At 37.6% G+C, this 25532-nt stretch overlaps 1 protein-coding gene and 1 pseudogene across 3 annotated transcripts in view; both read left to right on the top strand.

Moving 5' to 3' along the window:
- The window catches only part of LOC112405091 (dipeptidase 2-like), a 65027-nt pseudogene extending 63327 nt beyond the window's left edge, over positions 1 to 1700 (top strand).
- SPDL1 (spindle apparatus coiled-coil protein 1) overlaps positions 1253 to 25532 on the top strand; it is a 25853-nt gene continuing 1573 nt past the window's right edge. The window contains exons 1-11 of one of the 3 annotated variants that reach the window (XM_024753398.1): positions 1253 to 1345; positions 5739 to 5911; positions 7706 to 7882; positions 12341 to 12535; positions 13373 to 13522; positions 13622 to 13720; positions 13797 to 13907; positions 15882 to 16022; positions 20927 to 21030; positions 21619 to 21806; positions 23804 to 24342. In XM_024753398.1, the coding sequence (XP_024609166.1) occupies positions 5753 to 5911; positions 7706 to 7882; positions 12341 to 12535; positions 13373 to 13522; positions 13622 to 13720; positions 13797 to 13907; positions 15882 to 16022; positions 20927 to 21030; positions 21619 to 21806; positions 23804 to 24342 (1863 nt within the window). In that variant the 5' untranslated portion in view covers positions 1253 to 1345; positions 5739 to 5752. Of the gene's footprint in view, positions 1346 to 1546; positions 1697 to 5738; positions 5912 to 7705; positions 7883 to 12340; positions 12536 to 13372; positions 13523 to 13621; positions 13721 to 13796; positions 13908 to 15881; positions 16023 to 20926; positions 21031 to 21618; positions 21807 to 23803; positions 24343 to 25532 lie in introns of those variants that run through there. The other 2 variants (XM_024753399.1, XM_024753397.1) reach the window with 2 other exon arrangements.

Genomic DNA, 25532 nt, shown 5'->3' with positions numbered 1-25532 from the left:
ATTAAGAAGAGAAAAGCCGGGAGGGTGTGGCATCCCAAGACCTAAGGAGACGCAAGGAGAACTATCAACTCTATCAATTGTTAAGAGAAATGAGGACTGAATAACGGATTTTGAAAGATAGAACTCACTGGTGACGTTGAGAAGAGCCATTCACTGGAGTGATGGGACCAAAACCTGAAGTGGGGAAAAAAGTTAGAATAAAAAGTAAGAAAATGAAATAATGAGCCTAAATTTTTTTGTTTTTCAGGAATTTTGTTATCAAGGGAAGCAAATAAATGATGTGGTAGCTGATTGAGGTCAAGGGAGGTTAGTGTTATTTTTTGAGATGGAAGTCATTATAGCATGTTTATTTGTTCAAAGGGAAGAAAAAACTGATGTGAAAAACAGAGCACCTATGGCCAAATCTCCAAGTAGGCAAGAAAAGATGGCCTCAAAAGCACAACATGATCCATACGACAGCTGCTAGGACTCAGAAGTGCTCACTAAATGTTGGCTATTATTATTTCTTACTGCCTAGAATTTTGAATAATGAATAGGCATCAGGTTTACAAAATATAAAATCATTATTTAAAGACACACGCAAGAGCTTGGACTTCAGCAGCAGACTGCATTAGTTCAAATTCTGGTTCTACCACTTGGCCAAGATATCTTTCTTCTGGGGGCTTTGTTTTCCGTTGCAGAAAAAGACAATAATACCTACCTCATAAGGCTGTTGGTGGGCTTAAATGAGATAATCCGTGTAAAATTTAGCCTGTACTCGCGCGTGGTGAAGGTTCAGGTGTTTAAGGCCATTATAATAACTGTCATTCTGTCCTATAAGCGTTAACTGTGATTCTGTCTATAACATTTTTCAGCACTGTCACACTGATTTAAATTCCTGGAGGTCACAGGGCAGAGCTTTCAGAACGCACATTGGCCAACGCGCTGTTAGGCCAGCACACTATGGAATTCCCCCACCGCCTCGCCTTCTAGTAACACTGTCCCTCCAGAAACTACTGTCGTTACGAAAACAAACAAACACCTAGAGGACCAACCCTGAATAAGACTGACGAGCCACAGAACCACGTCGGCACCAAGCCCAAGGCGCTCTACTTGCACCTGCGCAGTCGCTGTAGGTAGGGCGTGGCAGTCTTGGACCTTCCTCCCTTTTTTGCCTTTACGCGCCGCCAGGGCGTAAAGTCTCGCGAGACATGTGAGTTCTCGCGGGAACTACATTCAAAAAGCCCTGGCGCTTAACCGAGAGCTTGCCGAGTGAATGGGCCGGTGTCTCTGCGGTGCCGTGGAGTTAACGTCGAGAATCTGAGCGCGGCGAGCTGCAGCAGCAGGGGAAGGGGTGAGGAGAGAGGTAGGGGCAAGGTACCTGGATGGAAGTGCGTGTGAAGAGGGAAGCTGGGGAGCGGCATGGAGAGGACTACTGGGGAGGGGAGAGCAGGGCCTAAGGAAACTGGGGGCCTGGGTCTCCGCCCAGGCTTTCAGCTGGAACAGCTTCTTCGGCGGAACTCAGTTCTTATAAAAACCAGGTTCCGAGCCGGTCTCAATATTCCGTTGGGCCGCTTCGACGCTCCCGAGGATTCTGCGTAGATACGGAAAGCCGGGTCCGCTGCCTGGGCCTCCGGAGGATAACAAACACTAGATCTGCGCTGTCCAGTACGACAGCCAATAGCCCCATTTGGCAATCCGAAGACTACACCAAAAAGTAACCTCATTAATAATCTTTATAATGACTAAATGTTGAAATGATCATCTTTTGGATGTGTTGGGTTAAATAGCGTATTGTTAAACTGAGTTTCACCAGTATTTACTTTCTTTTTAAATGTGGCACCTAGAAAATTAAAAATCGACATGTCTTGTTCGCATTATATTTCTACTGGACAGCGCTGCCTCATACAGTTACGTGTTGGATTTTGTCCTAGTTGCTTTTTACTCATTTGTTGGTTTAATCTTCTAAAAAAAAAAAACCCTTTAGGTAGATGTTATTGTACTTATTTTACGGATGACAAAACAAGACATTGGGTAAGTTGTCCAAGTTGATGCAGCCATTGAGTAGTGAAAGTGGGGTAAGAACTCAAGCAGCCTGATTCCCTGAGCTCCCTGTCTCCTAAATGCTTTGTATATGCTACGTTTCTGAGAGGCAGAACAGAAAAGTGGTTAGGAGCACCAGGCTATGGAACTAGATCCTGTTCCCATCTCATTTAGCCACTTACTACCTGATAACCCTGGGTAAGTTACTTGACGTTTCTGTGCCTCAGTTTGTACATATGTAAAATGGGGGTGAAAGCCTTTTATTTCATATAGTTGTTGAGAGGATTAAGATAATGTTTGCAAAGTACCGAGCACAATGTCTGGCACATATTTGCTGTGCTTGTTATTCAACCCTGGCTACCTTTCTCTGCAGATTGATAGGTTAATTCTTACACATTCATTACATCTGTTGAAAAGTCACTTCCTCAGGGAAATCTTTCTTGTCCATATTCCCCCTGACCCTGTCCTCACCCCACTACCCAGATTAAGACAGCTGCCCTTTGTTATAGGCTCAGCACCATATACCTCTCCCTCTTGCACTTATCATGCTTGTAACTTTACATATCAGTTATTTGATTTAATGCCTTTCCACTAATAGACTGTAAGATTCAGGAAGGCGGGGATATTGTCTAGTTTGGGGATCACATTGTATCCTCAGCAATAGCACAGTACCTGACACAAAATAGGAATTCCAGCAAATCTTTGGAATGAATGAGAGCTAATTTTTTGGCTGCCTTGGACATTGCTGGTTGGGATGTCTTGAGGCTAGCTCCGTTTTTTCTTTGGTAAATATTGATGACAGTAGTACTTAGCTCAGGTCCATTAAGAGAATTAAATGTGATAATGCATCTGAAGCACTCTGCCTGGCAAATGGTAAATCCTTAGCAAATATAAATTATTATTAACAATTAGTGCAACAGTTAGTGGCTGGCCCCATCATGTACACGCTTTGGAAAGTTCTTGCATTTTAGAGCAGCGACAGGCAGCCCTGGATAACATAGGATACCTTTTTTTTTTCCCCTGCTTCTAAAATCCTGTATTTCTTCCTTCATCTTCATTCTCAAAGATTTTGCTTCCTAATTTACTGATAAATTGAAGACATTAGAAGGGCACTTAGGCAGACTCCCGACACTATATCTACCTGCTTATCAGTATACCCATATGCTTTCCTTTACTTTAGATGAAACATTTATGTTCCTGTCCAAAAATCAGACCCTGCACATTCATCACTCCAGTAGTTCTCCATGTTTCTATACTGTTAGTTTTCCTTCTCTCCTGGATCTATCCCGTGTCATACAAGCATGCTGTTACTTTTTTCTTAAATTTTTTTGTGGTACACGGGCCTCTCACTGTTGTGGCCTCTCCCGTTGCGGAGCACAGGCTCCGGACGCACAGGCTCAGCGGCCATGGCTCACGGGCCCAGCCGCTCCGTGGCATGTGGGATCTTCCCGGACTGGGGCACGAACCCGCGTCCCCTGCATCAGCAGGCGGCCTCTCAACCTCTGCACCACCAGGGAAGCCCTTAAAATTTTTTTTTTAATTATTTTTTCTTAAAAAATTTTTTGTCTTAAAAAAATAACCCAAAAACTTGATCTTACTTTCTCTCTAGCTACTGCTCCATTTATCTGCTCTTCTTTGCAGCAAAACTATGCTTGCTGTCTACTATTCTCCTACCATTCTTTGCAATTCACTCCAATCAGGCCCACATCTCCCCATCAAAACTACTGTTAGGGTCATCTCCTAATTGACTTCCATTAATTCAAATCCATTGGCCAGTTCTCACCTTATTTAACTTAGCTTTTGGTGCAGTTGACCTTCTGCCTCCTTAATACATTTTTGTTTATTGACTTCTAGGACAACACATGCTCTTCATTTTCCTCCCACCTCACTGGTCATGCTTGAGTATACTTTGCGGTCTTCTTTCCCACCTCATAACAGGGCTCCAACCTTTGTCCTCTTCTCTTTAATTATGCTCATACTTTGGTGATAACAAAGCTCATGTATTTATGCTAATAACTCCCAAATTTATATCTCCAGCCCATACCCTTCTCCTACTTTTATAGCCATTGCTTACTTGACACATTTCATGTTTTAAAACTTAAACCTCTTATTTTCTCTCCCAAAGAGTCTTTACCCACAGTTTTTGATGCCTCAGCTATCGGCAAATCTATTCTACTAGTTGCTCAGCCAGAAGCTTTGGAGGCATTTAAAAATTCTCTTTCACACATCCCACATTTCCATTTGTCAGAAAATCACGTTGGCTTTCCCTTCAAAATATATGCTAGATCTGACCATTTCTCATCACCTCCTGTGGCAGCCACTCTGGTGTGAGCGGTCATCCCACCTGATCTTTCTGCTTCCAACTTGCTTCCCTCCAAACTATTCAGCGTATCAGCCAAAATGATCCTTTTAAATGTATCATATCTCTACTCCAGACTTTGCAGTGATGCCCCATTTCACCCAGCATAGACGCTAAAGCCTTTATTTACAATGGCCTGATCTCCATATTCTCCTCTGTTATCTCCTCTGACCTATGTATACTCTATCTTGTTCATTCTTTGGACTTCCTTCAACTGTAGTGCTACACCTCTACTTGGAACATGATTTCCCTAAATAGTACATGGCTAATTCTCTTATCCTCTGCAAGGCTTTGCTCGGAAGTCACTTGAGGGGCTCCCCATTCAACACATTTTAACTTTTATCCTAGTTAGGATACACCCACCTCTTCCAAGCTTACTTACCCTGTTTTATTTTTTTTTTCCATTTCCACTTTCTAGTGCATTTAGTTATTATATTATTATTGCTTGTCTTCTCCTACTGGAGGGTAAGTTATATGAAAGCAGAGCCTTTTTTGGGGTCCGCTTGACCACTTGATGTATCTGAAGTGCCCATAATGGAGCTCGGCACACAGGCATTCAATAAGTATGTGTTGAAGGAAATGACTACATTGACTGGAGACATGGGAGAATAACTTAATAATGGCTTGTTGCTCTTTGAAGGCAAAGCTGATTTTAAGCCTGGCCTAAGAGCCTGGAACCAATTTGGAAAGGATGTTGAGTGAGGTTCAGTTAAAGTGGAATGTTTCTATATATAATGTTTAAGTCTTTGCTTGAAAATCTAGAGTGAGATTGTTCTTTAATTACTCTGAACATGGTGTCTGTTTTGCGTGCTTTCTTATGAATAACTAGGAAAATGCTAGTGAGTCTGTTTTCAATAAAGCACATTTAATGTGTTCAGGAAGTTAACACTGTTGTGAAAAATTGTGGACATGCTAGTCCTTACCTTATGAATCTTATTCAAAGGCATCTTTTTATATTTTAAGTAGCAGTTATGCTACTATAAAGTTTCTTGACTTCTTTTATTGTTGTCTTAACTTGGTTACCTGTATAGTGATATAATTATGAAACCATCCTACCTTAGCATTTAAGGAAGCTTAGCACACAGTAACTGAATGGTTTCCTGATACTGCATTCCTTAGAAGCAAAATTAAATGTATTCATCTTTATTTTGATTTGGTCTCAAATCGGGTAACAAAATAGTCAGACCTGGCTCTTAGAACAAGAATGCAAATTTGACCATTTAAAAGTCAGGAAGAAAATGCTGTGTTTTTATATGGCAGTGGTATTGAATATATACATACACACACATATCTTTTATTATTGATATGGAGTTTTTTGTTTAAGCTTAAGTACTTTTATTTCCTCTGTTTACAATAGACAGGAAAAAAATCATGGAGGCAGATATAATAGCAGATCTTCGATGCAAGCTCAAAGAAGTTGAAGAAGAGCGACTAAAAGCTGCACAGTATGGTTTACAACTAGTGGAAAGCCAGAACGAATTGCAGAATCAATTGGATAAATGTCGTAATGAAATGATGACCATGACTGAGGTAGGACACTATATTCCTGTTTACAAAGATGTGCTTAGCCACTGAAGATCTGTGTTGTCCAGCAATTATTAATATCATTTTTATTTTCTGAGGACTTTAGGCCTACTTCCCACCCATCCCCATTAAAGGGAAATGAACTAAATGAATTTCTAATATTTTTTTCTGACTCAGTGTGTTCTGAGTTTGAAAAATAAGTTATTTTCACTCTCTTTATTTTCACTCTCTTTACTACATACTGAATTTTAGACTTTGCTTTGTCTGCACTCTTCCTAGGTGACCTCACTTGTTTCATAGTTTTTGATAACATCTAAATGCCCCATGATTGTTACACCAAGTCCTTAGTTCTCCCCTAAAGTTTAGATTTTTGTATTCAATTGCCCACTAATGGGCATCTCAGACTTAACATAAACAGAATAGTTAATTCCCTGCCCACTAACCAAACATGCTCTTGCAAAATTCTTTACCTTACTTAGTAAATGTAATAACGTTCATCCAGTTACTTGAGCCAGAAATCTAGGAGTTTTACTCAATATCTTTCTGTCCCTTATTTCTAGTATTTAATCCATTAGTAAGCTCTAAGAACTTGACCTACAAAATATCTGTACCACTGCCACTCTAGTTCAGACCACCGTCATCTCTCCCTTAGATTACTACTGTAGCCTTTTGACTAGGTTGCCTGCTTCCTGCATTTGCCATTCACACCATTCATTCTTCACACATCAGCCAAGTGGTCATTGAAGAATATACAAAAGATCATGTCACAGCCCTGCTGAAAGCAAAGAGCAGCTTCCAGTTTTATTTACAACAAAATCCGAGCTCCTTACCTGGATTTGTAGATCCCCATGTGATCTGACCTCTTTCAACCTTTGACCTCATCTCAAACTACTTTCCTTTGTTCTTAGCTACACTAGTCCTGCCTTATGGGCCTTACAGGAGCTGTTGCCTCCATCTGAGTGGTTCATTCCCCACTGTCATGAGAGACATGACATGAGAGGGAATTTTGTCTGTCTTGTTCACGGCTGTATCCCTAATATTTGGCATACATTTATTGAAAGAATGAGTAAGTCAGTTTTATTTAATAAATGCTCAGTACTGTATTTAAACTTTGATCTCAAAGTTTAAATATATCAGGAAAAAAAAACTAATGGCAACCTTTTTAAAAATGTTCTCGTATTAAATCTAATTTTATGTATGTTATTTTTTAAAGCTTGTTGAAGAAGTTTGTACTAATGCCCTTTTTATCTTTAAACTTCCTTGACCGTAAGCAAAAGCTCTCTTAAATACTACTTTTGTCTTAGCACTGTATTCATGTGAGTGGGGTTATGAACATTTATGAACATGTTTCAGATGACTACATTCTGAAAGTGAGAGCTAATTCAGTATTTCTGTTTATACCTTGTCCACTCTTTCTTCATTTTACTCAGAGCTACAAGTAGAGCATATTATTATCAAACCAAATAATTCTCACTAGGAAAACTTAAATGCTATTAATTATTTTATTTTTCCTAGCAGAGAGAACTTGACTCATTGACAGCCTTAGAGCACTTTTTACTTCGTTGGCAGGACATAGAAGCAGTTACCATATCCCTAGCACGAACGTTAATATAGTCTCAAAATACCCCTAGGGTTAACATTAATACGATCTACAGTTATTTCAGATTTAACATGTGGTTGTTACTTAGAAAGCAGCAAATGTGTGAAACAGGAATGATTCAGCTGAAGGTGAAAACTGCTTATGTGTGATGGCTTTAAGTTATTTTTATGTAATTGAATTATAATTGAATCTGTTTTCAGAATTATGAACAAGAAAAATATTCTCTTCAGAGAGAAGTTGAGCTCAAGAGTCGAATGTTAGAAAGTTTGAGCTCTGAATGTGAAGCTATTAAACAACAACAAAAAATGCACCTGGAGAAATTAGAAGAACAGCTGAGCAGAAGCCATGGGCAGGAAGTGAATGAACTAAAAAATAAGGTTTGGATATCTCTGTATTTTAGAACAAAAATATTTCATGCTTATGCAACCATTTGTAAACTTTAGGTGATAGAAGATTTTCTTAGTAACATCTATGCAAAACAGCTGAGATTAAGGGCTCCATCATTTCCATATTAGGAGTGGGAACACTGAGAAACAATAGTTCACCTAAGAGACTTGTATAAATAACATTCTATTAATTAAATAGGATTATTTAATTTTAGCAACTGAGTACTTGTTAGGGAGTTTTAGCTTAGTGGTCAGCATAACCTCCTTGCTTAGAGCGCTTAGTATGCTAGTCCCTTTTCAGAAAGACTAGTTCCCTAACCTTCACTGCAACTAGTGGCACACTTTATAATTCCACAAAAGAAGCCAATAGTTTTTGGTAAATTAATGTACATTAGAGTTGATACTTTATAGTTTGTTTATTGAAGATAAGCTAATACATATGATCCACTTCTTACACAATTCCATAAGGGAGGTACCATTATTATCTCCATATAACAGATGAGAAAACCAATGTTTAAACAGATTGAGTAAAGTTGGATAAGATTATAGAGCGAGAAATTAGCAGTCAAAATTTGCACTGAGGCTGTCTGATATCAAAGCCTGTTTCACTGTGTTTCATGTACCATCTTTTTTTTTCATGTACCATCTTTTTTTTTCATGTACCATCTTTTTTTTTCATGTACCATCTTTTAAGATGTTTATATATACCTGTACCACCTATACTGTTAATTAATTCTCATTAAATTGACTCCCTTTTTAAATGTTTTCTCATTTTAAGTAATGGTATCAATGAAATATATTTGAGCTGGTTATGTTTTGTCCTAATATGCAGTCAAAGATAACTATCAAAATATGTTTTCATGTAATACTTAGAATCATCTTGCATACCACTCTGACAAATAATAATTCAGCTTCTCTGAAGCTTCTCTGAGTTAAGACACCAATAACTGTTAATGATGCTTTTTTTTTTCCTGGATATTATTTTCAGCTTAGCAGTAATTTTCATTACCTAAACAAAAAAGAGTAATGTAGGAAATATTCAGAGTCTGAAGTAAAGCCAGTTATAGAGATGGCTTTTTGGTAGAGTAAAGACTAAATAATTCAAAAAATATTTTCAGTCTTATTGATGTTCTCAAATTACTTGTGCCAATAATTTGGAGCTTTATTTGCTATCTTTCTTTCACTTATGTCTCATATTTAATCCATCAACAAGTTCTCAGAACTTGAGCTATGAAATACCCATCTCTGCTATAACACTGCAGTCCAGATCACCATCGTCTCTCCCCTACTATCCAGGCAGCCTGCTTCCATCATTGCTGTCATACCACTTATTCTTCACACGGCAGCCAAAGTGGCCAGGAATCCAGACCTACTCTGATTACTTGTATGGATTATTTATATGCTTATAAAACAAGGCATGTCACTGTCTGTTAAAAGATGCCTAGCCTTGGCCAAATAGGAAACCCCAATCATCTCATCATACAATAAGTCTCATCAAACATCATTCAGTGATGTTTTTCAGAAGAATGTCCACATTTCAACATAGATCAATCAGCTGAAATTTTTATTTCACATGATGAAAATAGAAAAGGGAAAAGAAATTATGCTAGAAGCCACTTATTTTTTAAATAGAAAACAAATACCAGGATATATTCTAAGAATGTTGAGACCCTATTGAAGATAATTCAATATAGATGATAATGATAACCCTGGACATCAAGCAAAAGCTTTTTATTGATAACAAGCCATTCAGTGAGTGTTAAGTGTGGTGCCACATGTTTTACCCACCCAATCTCAGTTGAGAGCCTCACAGTAACGCAGTGATGGTAGGTACAATCACTTAACAATTTTACATTTGAGGAATGTAAGTGAAACAGGTTAAACCTAGGCCTGACCCTAAAGCTTCACCCTTCTGCTATAAGTTCGTTCCCTTTAAACAGGCATACCTCAGAGATACTTCAGAGTCAGTTCCAGACCACCACAAAAAAGTGAATATCACAGTAAAGTAAGTCACATGAATTTTTTAGTTTCCAAAGTAGTCTATTGAAGTGTGCGATAGCATTCGGTCTAAAAACAACAATGCATATACCTTAATTTTAAAATATTTTATGCTTAAGAATGCTAACCATCTGAGACTTCAGTGAGTCATAATCTTTTTCTGGTGGAGGGTGTTGCCTCCACGTTGATGGCTGCTGACTGATCAGGGTGGTGGTTGCTGAAGATGGTGGTAGCTGAGGCAATTTCTTAAAATAAGACAACAATGAAGTTTGCTGCATCAGTTGACTCTTCCTTTCATGAGCGATTTCTCTGTAGCATCAATGCCGTTTGCTAGCATTTTATCCACACTAGAACTTCTTTAAAAATTGGAGTCAGTTGTCTCAAACCCTGCCGCTACTTTATCAACTAAGTTTATGTTATATTCTGTATCATTTGTTGTCATTTCAACAATCTTCACAGCATCTTCACCAAGAGCAGATTCCATCTCAAGAAACCACTTTCTTTGCTCATCCATAAGAAGCAACTCCTCATCCATTAACATTTTATCATGAGATTGCCGCAATTCAGTCACATCTTCAGGTTCCACTTCTAATTCTAGTTCTCTTGTTATTTCCACTATATCTACCTTCACGGAAGTCTCGAACCCCTCAAAGTCATCCATGAGGGTTGGATTTAACTTCTTACAAGTTCTTCTTAATTTTGATATGTTGACCTCTTTCCATGAATCACAAATGTTCTTAATGGTATCTAGAATGGTGAATTCTTTCCAGAAAGTTTTCAATTGACTTTGCCCAGATCCATCAGAGGAATCACTATCTTAGATAGCTATAGTCTTATAAAATGTATTTAAGTAATAAGAATTGAGAGTCGAAATTACTCCTTGATCCATAGGCTGCAGAACGGGTGTGTGTTACCAGGCATGAAAACAATATGAATCTCGTTGTACATCTTGCTTGGGTGACCAGGTGGATTTTCAGTGAGCGGTACTATTTTGAAAGGAATCTTTTTTCTGAGCAGTAAGTCTCAACAGTAGACTTAACATATTCAGTAAACCATGTTGTAAACATATGTGCTGTCAGCCAGGCTTTATTGTTCCATTTATAGAGCACAGACAGAGTAGATTTAATATAATTCTTAAGGTGCCTAGGATTTTCAGAATGGTCAGTGAGCATTGGCTTCAACTTAAAGTCACCAGCTGCATTAGCCCCTAGCAAGAGAGTCAGCCTGTCCTTTGAAGCCAGGCACTGACTTTTCCTCTCGAGCTATGGAAGTTCTGGATGACATCTTCTTCTACTGGAAGGCTGTTTTTTCTACATTGAAAATCTATTGTTTGGTGTAGCCACTTTCAGTGATTATCTTAGCTAGATCTTCTGGATAACTTGCTGCAGCTTCTAAATCAGCACTTCCTGCTTCACCTTGCACTTTTTTTTTTTATGTTACGGAGACAGCCTGTTTCCTTAAACTTCATGAACCACCTTCTGCTGGCTTCAAAATTTTCTTCTGAAGCTTTCTCCCCTCTCTCAGCCATCATAGAATTGAGGAGAGTTTGGATTAGGCTTTGGCTTAAGGGAATGTTGTGGCTGTTTTCATCTATCTAGACGTCTGAAATTTTCTCCATATCAGCAGTTAGACTCTTTAGCTTCCTGTGTGTCCACTGGAGTAGCACTTTTAACTTCCTTGAAGAACTTTTCCTTTGCACTCACAGCTTGGCTAACTGTTTGGTGCAGGAGGCCTAGCTTTCGGCCTGTCTCAGCTTTTGACATGCCTTCCTCACTAAGCATAATCATTTCTAGCTTTTGATTTAAAGTGAGAGATATGAACACTGAGAGGCCATTGTTAAGGTTAGTAATTGGCCTAAGTTTGAGTTGTGCCTCGAATAGGGAGGCCCTAGGAGAGGGAGAGAGATAGGAATGACCATTCATTCGGTAGAGCAGTCAGGGCACACACAACATTTATCGATTAAGTTCACCCTCTTATATGAGTGTGGTTTGTGGTGCCCCAAAATAATTACAATAATAACATCAAAGATCACTGATCACCATAACAAATATAATAGTAATGAAAAAGTTGGAAAGATTATGAGAATTTCCAAAATAAGGCACAAAGACAGGAAGTGAGCAAATGCTGTTGGAAAAATCGCTTGGTAGACTCGGCTTGGCTCAGGGTTGCCACAAACCTTCCATTTGTTTAAAAAAAAAAAAAAAAACAACAATATCTGGGAAGTGCAATTAAGCAAAATGCAATAAGACAGGGTATGCCTGTATTCTTAGTGTTCCAAGATTTGGAACTATGTGACATTTTGGGAAAAGGAGTTAAATAGTCTTGTTCAGCTTGACTACCTTCCAAAATAGTTATCCTGCAGATACCAGAACAATTTGTATTGCAATTGTATGCTCTGATGACCTTCACTACCTTTTGATTTATAGATTGTGATTTTTTTTTTTACCTTAGTTAGAAAAACTGAAAGCCGAATTAGATGAAGCTAGGCTTAGTGAAAAGCAGCTGAAGCACAAAGTGGATCATCAGAAGGAACTCCTTTCTTGCAAATCAGAGGAAATGAGAATAATGTCTGAACGTGTACACGAAAGCATCTCTTCAGAGATGCTGGCTCTTCAAATTGAGCTAACTGAAATGGAAAGTATGAAGGTAATTTTTATGGCATGTGTATTCTGGAGTTTTCTTTTTTCCCCTTGTATATTTTTCATGTTTTTGTAATAATCCTTATGAGCTAGTTTTAAGGCTGAAATATTTTTTGGCCTAACTTTGATCTAACTAATTAAAAAATGTTTTACAGAATTTTTATTTTTTTAATTTTTTAAAATAAATTTTTAAAATTTTTGGCTGCATTGGATCTTTGTTGCTACGTGTGGGCTTTCTCTAGTTCTCTACTGTTTTTTGAGGTGCACAGGCTTCTCATTGCGGTGGCTTCTCTTGTTGCAGGCTCTAGGCACGTGGGCTTCAGTAGTTGTGGCTCACGGGCTCGGTAGTTGTGGCTCGCGGGCTCTAGAGCGCAGGCTCAGTAGCTGTGGCGCACGGGTTTAGTTGCTCCGTGGCATGTGGGATCTTCCCGGACCAGGGCTCGAACCCCTGTCCCCTGCATTGGCAGGTGGATTCTTAACCACTGCGCCACCAGGGCAGCCTTACAGGATTTTTAGATGGATTACTTCAAATAAAGTAAAGCTTTAGGTTACATGATTATGTAAGGCAGACTTTACTTTTAGATTAATAAAACTTCTGGAAGAATTTAGACATTTATCCTGATCCTAGTTTGTGTCATAAAAGCCCAATATAAAAAGTTGGTAGCATGGAAGTTGATATGTATATGAGTATAATTTTTTAAGAATTTTATTATGTACCTTATAACCTTTGACTATGTCTTAGTTTTAGTTTTGGGTGTGTACCACTGCTGATAGATAAACTGAACAGCTGCTAAATGAAGGATTATTCAAGAGAGTTTCTTCTTTTTCCATTCCTGTTGAATAGACCACCCTCAAAGAAGAAGTGAACGAACTACAGTACAGACAAGAACAACTAGAACTTCTTAATACTAATTTAATGCGCCAGGTAGACCGGCTTAAAGAAGAAAAAGAAGAGCGAGAGAAAGAAGCAGTTTCTTACTATAATGCCTTAGAGGTGTTGTGATTACAGTAACATCATCTTTTCCAATTTATAATAAATTGTTTTCTTGCTAATCTAATCTCTATTAGCTAAATTGTTTTCTTTTGAATTTAGAAAGCTCGTGTAGCAAATCAAGATCTTCAGGTGCAGCTAGACCAGGCACTCCAGCAAGCCTTGGACCCTAACAGTAAAGGCAACTCTTTGTTTTCAGAGGTACTTAAAATATTCCATTGATTAAATTGGCATTTCACTTAATAAAAGCATAATTAAACATGTTAATATTTTCTAGGTGGAAGATCGAAGGGCAGCAATGGAACGTCAGCTTATCAGCATGAAAGTCAAGTATCAGTCACTAAAGAAGCAAAATGCATTTAATAGAGAACAGATGCAGAGAATGAAGGTACAGAATTATTATGATCAAAGATTTATTAAACCTATTTTGAATCAGCATTACATGTACAAATATATCAAAGAAAGCATCTTTCCCTTCAAGGAATATACTTACATAATTATTTCTAGAACGGCATGATTTTAGAAAAAACTTTTTAATTGAATGGAAGATCACTTTTGTATTTTATTTTAAAAAATTAATTCTGTGTAGAGTTAGTAGTGGTATTTTTAGCATCCATTGATTGATTGAGTTTTTAATTGTTACTCACTAGCCTTGCCAGAGAAATTGAGCTTTTAATTGTTTCTCACTAGCCTTGCCATTAGCTCTTTCTTTGTAGAGTGGGAAAAAACAAGTATTAAAAAGTTTTTCTTTCCTACTGTTGGCCTAGTTTCTTTCTGAGGATAGCCCTAAGGTTCCTACTTCAGCTAAAACTAGCTCTCTCACAAATCTTCAATTCTCCCACAAAGGCTTAGTTATAGACTGAAATTTGAATTTCCTTTCCTTGTAGTTTCTCAAGTCAAGCGTATAAGCCCTTCTGATTTTAAGGGTTTGTTGGGTGTCATTTCAGTCAAACAGCTGGTAACAGAAAAACATGCTGAAGTTAGAAAGATTCCAGTATTGTACCAATCCTTAGATTCCTGATCCCTGATCTGTTGTGCCTAACTCTCCTGAGGTGGTAACTAGAAGTCTGTAAGGCTTCCCGCCTCTTTTTCAGGATGATGAGATTCACCAAAGAAATAGGAAAGGTCAATGATTAAACTTTGGCATTAGATGACCTTGGGATTGAATCCTAGTCTGTCACTTGTTAGTTGTGTGACCTTGAGCAAGTATTTTTATTTTGCAGAGCATCAGTCACCTCATCTGTAAAATAGAGATGATACAACTTGACTCTTAGGGTTTTCCTGGAGTTAAATGAAGTGCCAACTTAAACAATAGTTGTGGCTTTTATTTCTAAGGATTTTAACTGTGCCATCTGGTTTACTGAGGCTCTCCCCTATCTGGGAATTGTCTCTTTGTAAATTTTCTCATATTTGCTCTTTGTTTTCTTTTTGTATTTGTTGGGCTACTGTTATTAATCTCTGAATGTTCCCGTGATACCCCAGACTGTCTTTAGACACAGGTAGCATTCTGAATCTTCTGAGGCTAAATGTGTCTAGCCTCCAGTTTGAAGCAGGAGCAAAGAGTGGATGCTTAAAAATGTTAAAACTCACCTTTCTCTCTTACTTGTAACCATAGCTAAAACTTCGTATCATTGCTCGCTTTACTCAAAAATGTATTTAAATTAATTGACATTTTTTAAGAACTCCAGAAATTTCCAAAGGCAGAAAGGATTGCTAGGTTTAGATTTTAGTTAATTTCCTTCTGATTGCTGTGTAACTCCAAGTTTAGGTGGAGTCATAATAAGGTAAGTTGATTGCTGCTCTTACAGAATAAATTTATACTTGTATTAAAGGTTGCTTCAGTATCCTTAGATTGCCTTTTACCTTTGCTTTCCATCCTTGTTCTTTGTGAATCGAACATTTGTGAATGTGAGTAGCTTAATAATTTCCCCCCCCTTAATACTACTGAAGTTAATCAAAATTTTTGAGAAACTGCTTCAGACCCTTAATGAGAGTGCATATGATGAGTACAGCACAGCATTTGGCCAGGCTCATTTACTGCGTAAGTGATGTGCTTCCAGACCACAGCCATGCAGCTCAATTATGTTTCACAGAAGTACAAATAATTGTTATGGACTTCAAATATCACTCATAGGTAGTCTAAATAAGTACTAAAGAGTTATGTCTAACTAGATTATTGGTATAAAATGTTTTCAAATTTTTCTAGTCTAGTGTTAGACTAGAAATAGCTAATTAGTTTAGCTTCCAAAATGAGGTCAAAGTAATATAGTACAAAATATGAACTGTATCGAAAATATGGTTATCAGACTCTTCCTCTCCCCCACTCAACTGTTATGGGAGGAGGGGTTTTTTTTTTTTCTAGTTACAAATCGCCACATTGCTACAAATGAAAGGGTCTCAAGCTGAATTTGAACAGCAGGAACGGTTACTTGCCATGCTGGAGCAGAAGAATGGGGAAATTAAACATCTCTTAGGTGAAATTAGGAATCTGGAGAAATTTAAGGTATGTATAAACACCTTTAAAAAACACAGCCAAATTTTGGTTTGAGTATCTTAATACTTCTAACTTGAACGAGTTTCTTTATTATGTAATTAACGTATAATTTCCGTTGAGATTTACCAATATTTAATGTTTTCTTCTAGTTTCTTTATGCTTTTCATATCTGTTGCTGTTGTAAATTGTAACTCAGTTATACTCGGAGTGCCCATATCTTTAGTGTACAACTAAATGAGTTTTACATACATGTACCCCCTTATAATTACTCCCCAGCTCACGATATAGAATACTTCCAGCACTCCAGAGCAGCACTGTCATGTCCCTTTCAAGTGAGTCCTCCCACCTTCTAACTTTGTATCAGCTTTACGTGTACAGATACTCTTGAACTTCGTATAAATGGAATCATTCATTACATACTCTTTTGCTTCTGTCTTCCACTCAACATTATGTCAGTGAGATTTGTTCCTCCTGTTGAGTGTTACCAGTAATTGATTCTTCTTCGGTGTTCTCCACCTCTGTTTTTTAATGGATGCATAGTAATACTTTTGTCACATTGTCCAATATTATGTGGCAACTGGAATTCATAGAGGTCTTTAATACGCTATTTAAAATTTTTTGAAATAAATTCAAAGTCCCAGAAAAGTCATGAAATTATTTCTATACACCCTTCACCCAGATTCCCCAATTATCAATTTCACCACATCTGCTTTTTTATTTTCTCTCTCTCCATGTATGTACATTTTTATCTTAAACATTTGAGAGTAAGTTGTAAACCAGATACCCCGTAACCCTTATGTTTTACCTCAGTGTTGAAGCTTATCCTTTTATATAACCGTAGTATTGATACAATGATCAAAATCAGGAAGCTAACATTGATATGTAGTTTTAGCTAAGTTGCATTTTACATTTTACCAATTACCACTAATGTCCTTCTTGGAAAACAAAAATACCCAAATGCTTTCTTTTCTAGGGTCCAATCCGTAATCATTGTCTTTTTTTTTTTGTGGTACGCGGGCCTCTCACTGTCGTGGTCTCTCCCGTTGCGGAGCACAGGCTCCAGACGTGCAGGCTCAGCGGCATGGCTCATGGGCCATGGCTCATGGGCCCAGCCGCTCCACGGCATGTGGGATCTTCCCAGACCGGGGCACGAACCCGTGTCCCCTGCATCGGCAAGCCGACTCTCAACCACTGCGCCACCAGGGAAGCCCCATATGTTGTCTTTAATTGCCAAGTCTCTTTAGTCTCCCTTAGCCTGGAACAATTCTGTAGGCTTTCTTTAACTTTTATGACCTTGACATTTTTGAAGAGTACAGCCGTTTGCTTTGTAGATTTTCTCTCATTTCAGGGGGTGTGTGATATAATTAGATTCAGGCTATGTATTTTTGATGGAAAACTACAGGAGTATTATTATACCCTTCTCAATGTGTACATCAGGTGGCACATAATGTCTGTTTGTACCATAACTGGTTATATTAACCTTGATTGGTTGTGGTTATGCCTGCCAGGTTTCTCCAGTGTACGGTTACGATTCTTCCCTTTGTAATTAATAAATATCTTGGGGGGAGTTACTTAGACCAAGTATATATCTGTTTTTCCTTATACTTGAACATCCATTGATGATTCTTGCCTGAACCAGGTTCTGTGATGATTGCCAAATGATAATTTCATCATTCCTTCTACATTTATTAGTTAGAAGAATAATAAAGGGATTGAAAAGAACTTTCCTCCTTGCTTATTTATTTATTGATATCATATAGCCTCATGAATTCTTATTTTATCCTGTGGATTGTAGTCTGTAACTTCTTTATTTACTCTGATCGCCCAGATTTGGCCAGCAGGAATACTTCCTTACTCTGGCACAACAAGATATTCCTAGCTCACCTGCCCCAGCCTTGGAATCAGCATTTCTGCAAGGAGTGCCGGTTCCTTTAAGTGGACAATGGCACTTAGAAACCAAGAACTGGGCACTAGATGTGCTTATTGCTACTGGAATGTCATCACTTCTAGACCCTTTTAGCAGACAGAACTAGAAGTCTGTTTGCGTATATTTAGTGTATTTATGTATGTGTTATATGCATATTTATGAATGTTTTGTGTGAATAGGTTTGTGTGAGTATATGTATTTATATATATATATACACATAAGAAAACCTTGATTTCATACTTAAGAACTCCAGTTTGAATCTGATACCACAGGCTTCATTGCCTACCCCATTTTATCCACCAGTGAAAAACCTGGCGGTTATTGTCCTCAATATATTTGCTTATTTACTCATTCTTAGAATACATATATTGATAGTTTCGGAATTACCCTACTCACTGAAGTTCAGGATTTGTTTGTAGTTCTTTTTGTTTTTAGCCTGAGGGTATATAGTCAAAATACTGTGTTCAAAAGTTAACTTGGGGTTTTTTTTTTCCCCTCCTCCCTTACTCCTCTTTGGTATGAGTGTGTTATGCATCTGAAATACAGTTAGGTTTGTTTGTTTCTGTTTCTATTTTGTTTTGTTGCCCTCCATCCATCCTTGCTGAATTTATGTATATACTTTTTTCCATGTGAAACATTAACAAGGTTCTAAAAGAACTATAAAGAAGATACACTCAGAGACATATCTGTCTCCCCATCCCTCCTATGCTGTTTCCACCCCACCCCTTTAGGTAGCCAATTTCATTTGTTTCTGATTTACTCATGCTGTTTCTTTTTGCAAAAAGAGCAGCTTTATATAGGCTTTATCTTCTCCCTTTTTTTTTGGACAAAATGTAGCATAACACAGATAGTCTTTTATACTTTCCTTTTTTTCATTTAACTTTAACCTGGAAATCACTTCATCTCAGTTTAGAGAGACTTCCTAATTCTTATTAACAGCAACAAAGAATTCCATTGTATGGATTCTCATACATTCTCCTGTTTCTGGGTATTTAGATTATTTCCATTATTTTGCAATTATATACAGTGCTACAAAGTACATTTTGCATATATTTGCACTTCCTTATTGTTGTAGATGTATCATCAGGGATAATTCCTACGGTGCAATTGCTGGGTAAAAAGTAAATTAATACATAGTTTTGTTAGATGTTCTCAAACTCTTCCACGTGGCTTGTACCAATTTAGATTCCCACTGGCAATAATGTATCATAGTGCATATCATTGTTTTATAGGTGTATTTATTTGCCTGTGTGCATAGAGGACTTAACACGTTTTCTTGTAGTATTTGTACAGTTTCACTTTTTACATTTAGAGATCTGATCTCTACTGAATTTTATTCTCGTGTATAGTGTGAGATATAAGTCGAGTTTTATCTTTTCCAAATAACTAGCCAGTTGTCCCAGCATCATTTATTAAGAAGTCAGTCTTGGTGGCAGTGATTTATTTATTTACTTTATTTATTTATTTCCTGGCTGCATTGGGTCTTCATTGCTGCGCGCGGGCTTTCTCTAGTTGCGGCGAGCGGGGGCTACTCTTCGTTGCAGTGTGCAGGCTTCTCATTGTGGCTTCTCTTGTTGCAGAGCATGGGCTCTAGGCATGCGGGCTTCAGTAGTTGTAGCACGTGGACTCAGTAGTTGCAGCACATGGGCCCTAGAGCTCGCAGGCTTCAGTAGCTGTGGCGAGTGGGCTCAGTATTTACAGTGCATGGGATCTAGGGCACGCAGGTTCATTAGTGGCTCGCGGGGTCTAGAACACAGGCTAAGTAGTTGTGGCACGTGGGCTTAGTTGCTCCACAGCATGTGGGATCTTCCCGGACCAGGGATCAAACCTATGTCACCTGCATTGGCAGGCAGATTCTTAACCATTGTGCCACCAGGGAAGTTCCTGTGGCAGTGATTTAATATGACACCTATACCATATATCAAATTTCCATTTATGCTTGAGTCTATTTCTGGATTTTCCATTCTATTCCACTGGCCTACTTCTCTGCACATCAGACTCATGCTTTTAATTTTAGAGGTTTTATAGTATGTTTTGTCTGGTAAGGCTATTCTCCCACCATAGCTTTTCTTTCTCAGCATTTTTCCTGGCTATTCTTTCATGTTTGTTTTTCCCTATGAACATCTTGTCTAGCTCCAAAAAAAATTTATTGGCATTTTTATTAGGACTGCATTGAATTTATAAATTAACTTAGGGAGCACAGATATCTTCTCACTAAAGAATTAATTAAAGTTTACAAATGACAAATTTTGTAAACATTAATAACCTTTTAGGCATTCTAAATTGTAGCTGTTAGTGTATCATAAAATTTTAAGTTTATATAACTTTCTTTCTCTTGTAAGAACTGTTGAAAGGACTGCAATTTTGGTTAAATTTGCAAAACATCTCCTGGCAGGTGTATGTGGCTCACTAGTGGACTCTGCACTATACTTTGACAATTACAGCTTTAAATTAGGGGCTTTTACCTGCAATCTCTGAAATTGTTTACACGTTTTTAAGCAGATTTACATTTTTTTTTCCCCTAGAGAAATTGTACAGAGATTCCATCAGAATCTCAGAAGAGGGGGCACCAAAAATAACTGTAAGGATCTCCACTCTTTTTTATATTTTTGTAATTTATGGCTTTGTCATAAAGGCCAGAACTAAACCCTGTATTTGTTTCTTCCATTTTAAAAGCCAGAAGAGAGAAACCAGAGGGAGGATACAGGTGTACTTAGAACCATAGGCTTTGGAGACAGATCTGCGCTCAGATTCTGTCTTCTCAGTTTACTTGCCTGTAGCATTGTGAGCCAGTTCCCTCATCTGTAGGAGAGGAATGCTCATTCTTGTACCTACTTCAGAAGGTAAATGAGTTAAGTGGATAGTGCTTAGCACAGTGTCTGCCATATGATAAGCATTCAATAAGCGGTAGCTGATACTATTATTAATAAACCTATGCTAACCTAATTTGTTACTCATTTTAAGTAATAAGTATTGTTTTCTTTAGAGTTTATATGAAAGTATGGAATCTAAGCCTTCAGCCAACTCTGTTGCTCTGGAAGATGACACCTATTACACAGATTTACTTCAAATAAAGCTTGAAAACTTAAAGTAAGTGTTGGGGGCTTGGGAAGACAGAGACTCTTTTGACTTGCTTATAATAAGTGGTTATAGTTTCGTTTTTAAATCGCCAGAAGAAAATTCCAGAAAGGAATGGCAACAGAAATACCTCTGTGCAGCAAATGAGATTTATTCAAGATATAATTAGTGCTGGTTATTGAAGAAAAATACCTTCAGTGAATAATGAAATGTTTTTAGTTCTTTATGTTTTTCATAAAGCTTTTCAGATTAGTAAGTAAAAAAGACCTTTAAAGTAGAAAATGTTCTTATGGTCTAAATTTTTGAAGAATACATATCATGTAACTTAAAACTTAAAGGAGTTTATTTATACATGCGTAAATGTGGAAAATAGGCCCCCCTTTGTTCATTTCCTTTGAAATGAGATTGTTTTTCTAATTTGAAACTGCTATTGTTAAAGCTTATTTTGCTTATTGTTTCTTTGTTACTAAAAACCCAGGGAAATATATTTTACTAAGAGTTCAAATATATAATATAGTAAATAATTTGTAGTAACTATTACACTTGCTTATTGTGTTATTTTAATATTCCTTGGTTCTCTTTTTTTTTTTATTAATATAGCAAAGAGAATGAAAGCACTAAAGGTGAATTGTCCATCCAGCGAATGAAAGCATTATTTGAGAGCCAGCGGGCTCTGGATATTGAGCGAAAACTTTTTTTGAATGAAAGGTGCCTCCAGCTTTCCCAAAGTGAAAATATGAAACTGAGAGCTAAACTAGATGAGTTAAAACTGAAGTATGAACCTGAAGGTATGTATGTCTCATATTTTGTCTTTTATATCACGAGAAGCTCTGAGAGATCATATCATTTTTTTTCCTTGCTACAGCTTTATGCACATCATATTACAAACTAATTTGTGGCTATGTATCTGTATTTAATAAATTTATTGCTACAAAATGTGTAGGAAAATTCAAAGAAACTGGGTACTAGATGTGCATGAATATAATGGGTATTCTTTTTGGATATCTGTATAGTAGAACCTTGACATTTGAGACTTTTCCATTTAAGATTGCAGCATCTTATGTAATACCAAAGAGTTCAGTTTTGTTGAGGCAACTGATGTTTGAGAGCTATATTAGTTAATACTAATGTTTATAGAAAACTTAAAATAATGGAGACTTAAACAAGATAGGTATTTATTCCTCTCCCTGATAAAAGTCTGGAGGGGGCATTCTAAGACTGATCAGTGTCAGGATCTAGGCTTCTTCTGCACTGTTCATCAACATATATATCTCCTTGAGCAGAATTTACTTACATGGCCTAGGCTTCTTCTGCACTGTTCATCAACATATATCTCCTTGAGCAGAAGTTAGTTACATGGCCTTACCTGCCTATAGGAAGAGCAGAGAAATTCAGCCTTGATTCTCAGGGTCCATGTTCCCAACTAAATCTTTGGGATTCTATTAAGGAATAGCAGGACAGATATTAGAGGACAACTATCAAGTGTAATCACTGAGATAGGAAATAGCCTAAGCATATAGGCTCTGCATATGATACATTTAAAAAAGTGATTTTACATTATGTAAATTAAAAAATAAAAGGCCCAGAATAAAAGAGTCTAAGAATGTGATGGTTCTTAGACCAAAAAAAAAGTTCTGTTACATGTTTTAGGTTATAGATTTTTCAGCCCCTATGCTGTTCACATGCCTACAACTTTCTCTTCATTATTATTTCAGTGACTGAAGTGATTCTCAACAATAGTGGGGAGGTTGTCAGCAATAATAAGGATTCTTTATAGTTTAAAAAAGCTTTTTCTCTCATCCTTTCTCCCTTCCCTGATTAATAGCCTGTCCTGATTAAGAATTATCCGTTTCAAATTTCAAAGGTCTGCTGTGAACTGAATACAGCAAGCAGGAGGAAGTATAATGAATCTAGATGGTGTGGATTTCAAAGGAGCAGTGCTAGAGAAAGGGAAAATACTGATTTAAAAACAATGGTGATACCAACAGGAACACCAGCCCCACATTCAACCATGGTTTCTCCAACCTCACCAATATTTTGATTTTGAAAATGAAAGACACATTGGTATGGGGGTACAGAAAAGGTATTAGAACAGTTAATTCTGTGACTGTGTATATGGACCCGCATAAGGGATGGAATGATGTTATGTTAATCCTTATAAGACACAGTATTGAGTCTTCACTCAGTGGGTGCTTTTAATCCCCATTTTACAGGTAAAGAAAACAAAGCTCACGCCTTAGATTAAATGTGAATGCATATAGCACATTAACACGGTGCTTTACACTTAGCAGTTGCTCAATAAATGATGACTATTATTATTCAAGGTTTAAAAAAAGAAAGAATACAAAGCTCAGAGAGGTTAAGGACTTTCCCAAGGTCACCCAGCTGCAGAGTATTGTTAGCACTAGGATTAGTACCTGGATTCCTTGACTCTTCGCCACTATATCCTTCCTGATTTCCATGGTGAGATCTTATGAAGCCCCATGCAACTTTTATCATAATCCTAGAAGAGAACATTTAAGTGTTCATTCCTAGAGAGTCAAATATATTGAGATCCTAAGGAAAAATTTATAGCCAGATAACCTTGAAAAGATATAGTTAATGGAATCCATGAAAAAGAAAGGATTAAAGACAATGTATTTCAGTAAGGAGATGAATGGGTTTTAAAGGAATGGAAGTGGAAAAGAAGGAAAGGAAAAAAATACATTTATAACTAGTGCTACCTTATGTTGACTGTGTGTTTGATTTATTGACTAGGTCTATTTTTAATTGGTTTTTTTCTCAGAGAAAATTGAAGTGCCTGTACTCAAAAAGAGGCGTGAGGTACTTCCAGTGGATATAACCACCCCTAACGATGTATGTACCACCAGTGCTGTTGAGGAAGAAGTTTATAGATTACCACCTCAGAAAGAGGAGGTACAGTCCTGTCCTAACAATTTAGAAGATAACTTGCAGTTGGAAAAGACAGTTTCTGTAAGCACATCAGGAGTCATTCTGTCTCCTTACAAAAATCTGTCCGTGGGTACTCAGCCAAGGAAGGAAAAGAAATGTGTGAAACTTATAGGAGTTCCAGCTGAGTCGGAAGCCTTAAGTGAAAGAAGTGGAAACACCCCTAACTCTCCCAGGTCAGTGTCCTCTTTCCTTCAAGGCAGTGAGCAGCCTTCTCCATCTCTTCTCTATCGCTGCATGAACTGCACTATCTGTTTCTTTATCTGTTTTCTTAGTATTGCATGCAGTATAATTCCCCAATTTCATCTGCCTACCTTCCGATTTTCTAAAACTTTAGGAAAGACTAAAATGATTACAGGGGAAAAGGACTCCTGAATAAGGGAATTGTTTTAAAAAGTAACATTTTTCTATGTCATGAGGCAGAAATACCCCAGTCTAGTACCTCTTTGAATGTTTTGTTTGTTTGAATAAATGTACAGTTTTATTTTTTTCCTGATTCAAGAGTTGCCGTGAAAAAAAATTAACTTATCTCCTAAAAGGGCTTTCCATTAGTCTAAGAAATTTCAGCCTTCCAAAAAACTGTTAGGTGAAATGTTTTATGGCTTTTGAAATTGTTTATCCTAAGCCTTCAAGAATGTGCTTTAATACCTATTCTGACATTTTAAAATATCAAAGGTAATTCATTTTCAATTTACACCCAAACTTCAAAGCCTCTAGTTTCTGCATAATTGAGTTTGTGACTAAAAGAGGAAGTGTCAGACCTGTGTGTCTGTAGGAATTAATGTTTTAAGGACCTTATCCTTTAAAAAAAAATTAAAATAATAGAAGGCAGAAGGTAAGAGAAAGTGAGTGGGAAGGAAAAGGTAGGTACAGTGGCTGAGGTTAGGGTGGTATAAGAAACACGTTCTTGGGCTTCCCTGGTGGCTCAGTGGTTGAGAGTCTGCCTGCCGATGCAGGCGACAGGGGTTCGTGCCCCGGTCCGGGAAGATCCCACATGCCGCGTAAGCGGCTGGGCCCGTGAGTCATGGCCGCTGAGCCTGCGCGTCCGGAGCCTGTGCTCCGCAATGGGAGAGGCCACAACAGTGAGAGGCCCGCGTACCGCAAAAAAAAAAAAAAGGAACACGTTCTTGGTGTGTGTGGCAGGACCAAGAATGGGCAAAAAAGAAGTGAATGTGGAAAATGGAGAAGGTAAAGAAAGATGATAAAAGATGAAGGATGTCTTTATGCAGTGGAATGATAAATGTAATTAAAATAAATAGACATTCTAAAAATTAAGCATATTGATGTGAAAATAGTTAGCTTGGATTGTCTGCTATGAAAGGAGATCTTTAAGGTACTCCCAGGGTCAGTCTTTGATGGAGGGGTACAGAATAAGACATTTTACTAGTATGCATTCGAATTGAAATAGTAAGACATAGCCCACGTTATGTAAAAGGGCTTTCTTGTATGTTTTATCTGATTTGTTTTCAAGTCTTCCGTGCTACTAAACAGTATTCAACAAAGAAAGCACTTCAACAATATTGCAGTTATTAGAATTAATAATAGGAGTAATACTCCATTTCTTG

The sequence above is a fragment of the Neophocaena asiaeorientalis genome, unplaced genomic scaffold (genome assembly GCF_003031525.2).
Source record: "Neophocaena asiaeorientalis asiaeorientalis breed wild unplaced genomic scaffold, Neophocaena_asiaeorientalis_V1.1 scaffold268, whole genome shotgun sequence".
In the NCBI taxonomy this organism is placed as follows: domain Eukaryota; kingdom Metazoa; phylum Chordata; class Mammalia; order Artiodactyla; family Phocoenidae; genus Neophocaena; species Neophocaena asiaeorientalis.
Note: the sequence above shows the minus strand (reverse complement) of the source record. Positions and strands in the feature narration are given on the sequence as shown.